General features: G+C 43.9%; 1 protein-coding gene across 1 annotated transcript in view; it reads left to right on the top strand.

Annotated features, from left to right (window-relative positions):
* The first annotated feature begins 424 nt into the window (after positions 1-424).
* The window catches only part of LOC134358130 (tubulin polyglutamylase ttll6-like), a 51,942-nt gene continuing 43,821 nt past the window's right edge, over positions 425-8,545 (top strand). Inside the window, exons 1-5 of the mRNA XM_063070116.1 lie at positions 425-533; positions 2,648-2,948; positions 4,640-4,680; positions 5,400-5,518; positions 7,028-7,158. Of these exons, the coding sequence (XP_062926186.1) occupies positions 425-533; positions 2,648-2,948; positions 4,640-4,680; positions 5,400-5,518; positions 7,028-7,158 (701 nt within the window). The remainder of the gene's footprint in view (positions 534-2,647; positions 2,949-4,639; positions 4,681-5,399; positions 5,519-7,027; positions 7,159-8,545) is intronic.

The raw sequence follows: 8,545 nt of genomic DNA, 5'->3' as shown, positions 1-8,545 counted from the left end.
GCTGGCGACCTTGTGTGTTCCGCACGATCCCTCAGTAACAGACACCACTTTGTTAAATTCCATATACCTTCAGCACTTCAGCGCGATGTGTTGGCACATGCATAGAAAACTTACTTGGAGCGGAATCATCGGCAGTTTACATCACATAAGCAGCATTCACGAAATAAATCTTTACAAGAAAACGCAATTAGAAAAGTTCATTGTAATGCAAATTGTTAATGTTTGCGAGCAGTATGTTTGGTTCTGCATATCCTATGTTTTAAATGTAGTCAATAAATGACCCGATCAAAAGCAGAACCGGTCAGGTTGTGTTCAATAGGAAAGTCCCTTGAACCAATGGAGAGCGACTTGCTGTGCAGCAACCAATAGTAACGAGTTTCATCTCTCTACGTATGTAATTAACATAACACGCTCAAGGCCACCAATGAAAAAGCGAAGCCCGTGGACTAATCAGGCTGAGCGTCCGGTTGTCATGGTTACGAGAGGAGCCGCGGCTGCGGTGAGGCCTGGTCGGTGGGGCGGGTGTGCGTCAGGTTAGTGTCGTCCGGTTCTCCGTTAAACCCAGAGATCGGTGCTGGTGGTCTGGCCCGCAGGCCTCTGCGGTTCCCCGGGCATATTCCTGAGGCCAGTTTCACGCCTCAGCTCCATGACAAGGCGGCCCAGGGAGCCCTAGCAACCGGCCTGTTACTGAACCGGGTTGATTTGTTGCAAATGCTAAACAGGGGATAAACCAGTCAACCTCCCAAAGGATTTAATTCTTGTACGATAACAATTTCGAAGAGGTTGCTGTGGGTTTTAATATTCATTATCAATGCATATTTGAACGTGGAAATCACTGTCTCCTCGTTAAAAAAGTCTTAAATTGGGTAGAAGGGGATAAAACGATCATACACGGTCACATTAAATCTGATTACCATAAAATGCAGTGTAAACACTGGTTAGAAGCATGAAGATGATAAAGAGATTGAATCTTAAAATTACATATGTTCAAATATGTAAATGGAAAGTTACAGAAAATGTCAGACAGTCAGCAGGTCGGGCAGCATCTATGGAGAGGAATAAGCAGTTGATGTTTTGGGCTGAGTTCTGATGAAGGGTCTCAGCCCGTAATTTTGACTGTTTATTCCTCTCCATTGGTGCTTCCTGACCTGTTGAGTTCCTCCATCATTTAGGGGCTGGGAATAGGGAAGGATTTGAGAACTTGGTCAAGAATTTTAAAATAATAGCATTTTGTAGGCAGAAAACAATGTGGTCGCAAGACTGATGGATGAAAATTAGCCCAGTGTCGAAGATACATCCAGCTTATAAGAAGGATGTGTGCTGGGTGTGCAGTGCAAATGTCAGGTCTAAGGTATTGTTATGCAAGCTAGGGCATTGCACAGATCTGTAGGGGAGGATTGGAGCTCCTTTGGTTATGCATGAAGGCCTGTTGCTGAAACAGCTATATCAATTGGATTTAAAAATAAATCTCAGGGTATTATATGGTGATCTATACATACTTTGATAATAAATTTACTTTGAAATTTGAAAAAATCAACAATTACAGGGAAGAAAGCATTGTATAAAAATAAAATTAGATATAAGAATAACTGTGAAAAAATACAGGAACACCAGGAAGTATTTACAACGTAAACAGCATTATAAAAGATCTTCTTCTTCTTAGCCCATCACCCCTTCTGGGGCACAGGCCGCTGACAGCAACTTGCCCGAGTCCTCTGTCCTTGGGCCAATCTTTCAAATTGTCCTCAGGTATAGAGATCATTCCTCTGCCGTGGAAGAGGACTTTGGATCTTCTGTTGGGATTTCTGCAGCACTGGGTTTTTACGGGATGAGGTTACTGACCCCATGCCCAACCCTCCTCCTTTTCCAGCTGGGTTTGGGACCGTCCAGGGTGGAGTTATTATAGAAACATAGAAAATAGGTGCAGGAGTAGGCCATTCGGCCCTTTGAGCCTGCACCGCCATTTATTATGATCATGGCTGATCATCCAACTCAGAACCCCGCCCCAGCCTTCCTTCCATACCCCCTGACCCCCGTAGCCACAAGGGCCATATCTAACTCCCTCTTAAATATAGCCAATGATCTGGCCTCAACTGTTTCCTGTGGCAGAGAATTCCACAGATTCACCACTCTCTGTGTGAAGAAGTTTTTCCTCATCTCGGTCCTAAAAGGCTTCCCCTCTATCCTCAAACTGTGGCCCCTCGTTCTGGACTTCCCCAACATCGGGAACAATCTTCCTGCATCTAGCCTGTCCAATCCCTTTAGGATCTTATATGTTTCAATCAGATCCCCCCTCAATCTTCTAAATTCCAACGAGTACAAGCCCAGTTCATCCAGTCTTTCTTCATATGAAAGTCCTGCCATCCCAGGAATCAATCTGGTGAACCTTCTTTGTACTCCCTCTATGGCAAAGATGTCTTTCCTCAGATTAGGGGACCAAAACTAAAATAACACACACATAAAAAATAACACACACAAGATGTGGGAGGAACTCAGCAGGGCAGGTAATGTCTATGTAAAAGAATAAGCAGCCGACGTTTCAGGCCAAGACCCTTCATCAGGACTGATGCCTTATGAAAGGTACACCTAGCTGATTAATCTAAGTCAGAGGATCCTTATGTAAGTCTTTTTATTCTCTCTTACAAAGTCGCCATGAATGCATCTGGAGGCAGGAGTTATTCTGAGGGAGATTCTGTTGAGGAGGAAGCAGAAAATGAAGAAGAGAGTCTGTCTGAGGGGTCAGAGGATGAAAATGAATCCACTCCAAGTAATGTAGATGTGATTAGAAACAGCCCAACAGCTCAGGAGTTGCTGAGCTGTGCCATGCAGCAGCAAGAAGCAGGGGACAGAGAGGATCTTCACAAACAGGAGCTCGACTTGCCCAAACAGAAAAGCAAAGAGAACAATGTTAAAGAGGATCCAGTCAAAAAGAAAAAGAAGAGGCGAAGGTATAGTCAGAATCAACTTGTATGATTATTTCACCAGGTCTTTTGTGCTTTTACCAGTACAATGAAATGTTCCCCATTGATCTGCACACTGACAAGTGAAATTTGTGAACACACCTCACATTGACTCAATATCAGGCTTAATCAGCACCAAAAAAAGAGCAGTGAGGTAGTGTTCATGGGTTCTATGTCCATTTAGAAATCAGATGGCAGAGGGGAAGAAGCTGTTCCTGAATCGCTGAGTGTGTGCCTTCAGGCTTCTGTACCTCCTTCCTGACGGTAACAATGAGAAGAGGGCATGCCCTGGGTACTGGGGGGTTTTCAAAGGTTTCATAGGTACATTTAATGTCAGAGAAATGTATACAATATACATCCTGAAATGTTTTTTCTTCACAACCATCCACGAAAACAGAGGAGTGCCGCCAAAGAGTGAATGACAGTTCAATGTTAGAACCCCAAAGTCCCCTCCCAGCTCCCCTCCCTTCCGCGCATAAGCAGCAGCGCGCAACGATCCCCCTCCCCTCACCGGCACCCACCACCAAGCATGAGCAAAGCAACAGCAAAGACACAGACTTGCAGTACCCAAAAGACTACTTGTTCACCCGGTATTCAGCATACCACAGGCTCTCTCTCTCTCCCTAATAAGGGGGAAAGAGATGTCTCCGTTTCACAGCAGAAGGTGAGACGTAACAAACAACTCACTGGTTTACGATGTTAGAAGTCCGTTGCGTCACTTTTTCTTAGCTCTGTGCCCAAAGATCTCTGGTTTCTGGGCACACAGCCAGAGATCTTCGGAGTCCCCCGACGACACACCGATTTCCTGCCGTACAACTCTCTGCAGCTTACTGTGATCCTGTGCAGTAGCACCACACTCCCCCCCCCCCATACCAGACAGTGATGCAGCCAGTCAGAATGCTGTCCACGGTTCATCTGTAGAAGTTTTCGAGTGTTTTAGGTGACAAATAAAATCTCCTCAAACTCCTGATGAAATATAGCCGCTGTCTTGTCTTCTTTATGGCTGCATCGATAATGTTGGGACCAGGTTAGATCCTCAGAGATCTTGACACCCAGGAACTTGAAATTGCTCACTCTCTCCACTTCTGATCCCTCTATGAGGACTGGTATGTGTTCCCTTGCCTTACCCTTCCTGAAGTCCACAATCAGCTCTTTTGTCTTACTGATGTTGAGTGCCAGCTTGTTATTGTAACACCACTCAACTCGCTGGTATATCTCGCTCCCTCTTGTCACCATCTTGTACACCCTCTTGTCAACAATGGTTGTATCATCAGCAAATTTATAGATGGCTTTTGAGTTTTGCCTAGCCACACAGTCATGGGTGTAGAGAGAGTAGAGCAGTGGGCTAAGCACACACCCCTGTGGTATGTCAGTGTTGATTGTCAGCAAGGTGGAGAAGTTATTACTAGTCCGCACAGATTGTGATCCTCTGGTTACGCAGTCGAGGATCCACTTGCCAAGGGAGGTACAGAGGCCCAGGTTCCACCATATTTCAGTGATACTCCCTCATAGCAACCAATTCAACTCAAACACACAACTTAAACCAGGCAGTCTATCACAGGGTTAATACTTGGACTGATGTGTCTGGCTTGGGGCCACTCCATTGCATAGACTAGTACAGCTTAGGGTCTCTGGGTTAATGCTGTTGTCTTTCACTCCCTATCTCTTCTCTTTTGCAGGTTCATTGGTGTCAATCTGATCAATTGCAAGTATGAAAGTGGTAAGTTCCAATGTAATTAAGGGATTAATAGGCCAGGGAGACTTGCTCAGACCAGTTTTCCCCCTCCAATCTTATTCACCCTCCCTAGACACTATTTTTGGGTGCAATTCCTTTAGCATCATTCCACCTTTTGTGTCTCGTGTCACAATGTGAGTTTTGATGGTGTGTGTCAATTAGACTTTTCAACTTTGAGCTATTTTGTGAATCCCACTCCATTTGTGGTGTTTCTGATGTCCAATACAGGGACTGTTTGGCTGAAATCATAATCTGCAGTTAATTCCATCACACCCACCCTTCTCTGCCCCATAGATTATCATCAGATAAAGAAATTTACAACTAATGTCTCCTGCTGGCTGCCATGGCTGTACTCTGTAAAAATTCAACACAGACCTGCAGATGTTTTGGTAGTCTGATTTCTAAATGTCCATTTTGATTAGTATTCTGTTTCAATAGTTAAATCGACTTACCAAATGTGATAATGACTGATTCATTTACATTGCTTAGAATTACTAAACCAGCTAGTAAATGATTTATTGACATTTTCTCTTCTTGTCTCCTCCTTTCTTTGCTTTAATCTTGAGTATTTTGTTAACCATTTGTCTTTATTATTCCTTCACTTTTTGTAATTCTCTTTCCAACTTTGTATCCTTCCCCAGTTGTCTGTGCCTCACTGTCTCTCCATTACGATGGTTGGTTTATGTCTCCACTCTGTGTTCTAGTCCGCCGTGCAGCTCGTCGATATGGACTGAAGGAGGTTGAAGAGGATGAGGAATGGATATTGTACTGGACTGACACATCTGTTTCTCATGAGAGAGTTATGGAAATGAAGCGATTTCAGGTCAGTGCACTGGGGAGAAAAAGAAGAAACTAACAAAATGTAGTAGCAACACACACAAGATGCTGGGGGAACTCAGCAGCCCAGCCAGCATCTATGGAAAAGAGTAAACAGTTGAGGTTTCGGGCTGAGACCCTTCATTGAGACTGGAAAGGAAGGGAGTGAGGGGAGGAAGAAGTATAAGATGGCAGGTGATCGGTGAAACTGGGAGAGGGGTAGAGGTGAAGTAAAGAGCTGGGAAGTTGATTGGTAAAAGAGATAAAGGGCTGGAGGAGAGGGAATCTGATAGGAGAGGGTAGAAGACTATGGAAGAAAGGGAAGGGGGAGGAAAACCAGAGGGAGTTGATGGACAGGTCAGGAGATAAGGTTAAAGAGGAAACGGAAATAGGGGAATGTTGAAAGAGAGGAGAAGGGAGCAATTACCAGAAGTTTGAGAAATCGATGTTCATGCCATCTGGTTGGAAGCTACCCGAATGAAATAGGTGTTGCTCCTCCAACCTGAGTGTGGCCTCTTCGTGGCAATAGAGGAGGTCATGGACTGACATGTCAGAATGGAAATGAGAAGTGGAATTGAAATGGGTGGCTACCAGGAAATCTCACTTTTTATGGTGGATGGAGTGAAGGTGCTCGATGAAGTGGTCTCCCAATCTATGTCAGATCTCACTGCGAAAATAGGATACAGTAGTTGACCCCGAAAGACTCGCAAGTGAAGTGTCGCCTTACCTGGAGGGACTGTTTGGGGCCCTGAATGGTAGTGAGGGAGGAGGTGTAGGGGCAGGTGTGGCACTTGTTCTGGTTGCAAGGATAAGTACCAGGAGGGAGATTAATGGGGAGGGACGAGTGGACAAGAGAGTTGCGTAGGGAGTGATCCCTGTGGAAAGCGGAAAGTGGGGGGGAGGGAAAGATGTGCTTGGTGGCGGAGGTTACTCTTTGTTGAACATCTTCACCCATCCACCACAAAAAGCAGGATTTCCCAGTGGCCACCTATTTCAATTCCACTTCCCATTCCCATTCCAACATGTCAGTCCATGGCCTCCACTTCTGCCATGATGAGGCCACTCCCAGGTTGGAGGAGCAACACCTTGTATTCTGTCTGGGTAGCCTCCAATCTGATGGCATGAACATCGATTTCTTCAACTTTCAGTAATTCTTTTTCCCCTCTCACTTCCTTCTTCAATTCCCCACTCTGGCCTCTTACACCACCCTCTGTCTTTCACCATTCCCCATTCCTATTTCCCTCTCTTACCTACTACCTTGTACTTCTTCCACCCTTCCCCCACCTTCTTAGTCTGATTCCGTACCCCTTCCTTTCCAGTCCTCATTAAGGGTTTAGGCCCAAAACATTGTCATCTCCACCTATGGTCTGAGAATTTATCATATACATATGGTCTGGGTTCTGATCATAGCTGATTTCTTCCCAGCCTTTCCTGCTCTCAATTCCTTTTCTTTTTCATTCTCTGTTATGTGGTGGATGCGATCACTGATCTGTTTCAAATATTTTAATTTCTGCAGAAAATTAATCACTTTCCAGGAATGAGTGAAATTTGTAGGAAGGACCTACTGGCCAGGAATTTGAACAGGATGCTGAAACTCTTCCCAAAGGAATATAACATCTTCCCCCGTACATGGTGTTTACCTGCCGAGTGAGTGATCTTAAATGGGCTGTAGGTGATCTTCTAAAAGTTAAAGATCTGTGGCTAATTTTTTTAATCAAAAGGACCTTGTATTTATCCAGCATCTCATCATATTTCTCAGGATGCCTCACAACACTGCACAGACATCGAGAATTGGAAGCACACTCATCTTTTTGTTACATAAGCAAGTGCTCTTCAAGGTACCACAGAGAGTACCCAGGGGTTCATCAGGTCTTGTATTGGTATTTAAGGAATACAGTGGATGCCAGTTAATTGGGACACATTGAAACTGGTACTCAGCTTAATTATGAAGGGTGATTAATAAGTTCGTGGCCCAAGGTAGAAGGAGTCAATTTTAGAAAACGTAGTCCCCTCCTACATGTATACACTTAGTCCAGTGGTCATGGAGCATACGGATCCCTTCTTTGTAGAAGTGGTACACAGCAGGGATGATTGATAAGTTCGTGGGCTAAGGTAGAAGGAGGTGAGTTATTAACTTCAAACTTTCTGCATTATCACTCAAAGAGTTGAACTGCATGTGCGTGTAACGACAGCGTCTTGGACCTCCAGGTGGTCCACAGCAGGGATGATTGATAAGTTTGTGGCCTAAGGTAGAAGGAGATGAGTTCTACAGCTCTTGTTACATGCACGTGCAGTTCAACTCTTTGAGTGAAGATGCAGAATGTTTGAAGTTTCTCCTCATCTCCTACTTTAGGCCATGAACATATCAATCACCCTTGCTGTGGACCACTTCTGGAGGTCCAAGACGCTGAACTTCTACAAAGACGGGATCCATATGCTCCACGACCACTGGACTAAGTGTGTAAATGTAGGAAAAATAAATGTGCTAGGTTTTCTAAAATTGACTCCTTCTACCCTAGGCCACGAACTTATCAATCACCCCTCATAAGTGGTTGTTCCAATCAGCCAAAGTTTCATGGAAATAGTTAAAAAGGTATAAAAAAGACAAACTACCATTGAACAGAGTAACAAATTGTGTATTAAATTAACTACAGATCACATTAGAACACTACCAATACTATCATAGTACTTACTGTAAAACTGAGTATTAGTTCCTAATGATTATCAACGGAGGAATTCATCCTGTATTCGCTGCCGTGTTCTTGTGATTGACTGTAAATGAACAAAATCAGTGCACATAATGAACTGCCTTCATACAATGTTTTCGTCAATTGTATCCTTCAAATCTTTATTTTCATTGTAACATTCAAACGGTTGTCAATATCATCTCAAAGCCTGAATGCTTGAAACCATAGTGAGCAAAACAGTTCTGAATTGTCTTACAGCTCATTTCTTGCCAACTACCATTGACAAAGATAATTGCTTTTTGAACACAAACACATGTAACTGATGCTATTTAAAACTGTTCTCTCTA

This window comes from Mobula hypostoma, chromosome 18 (assembly GCF_963921235.1).
Source record: "Mobula hypostoma chromosome 18, sMobHyp1.1, whole genome shotgun sequence".
Classification (NCBI taxonomy): Eukaryota; Metazoa; Chordata; class Chondrichthyes; order Myliobatiformes; family Myliobatidae; genus Mobula; species Mobula hypostoma.
Note: the sequence above shows the minus strand (reverse complement) of the source record. Positions and strands in the feature narration are given on the sequence as shown.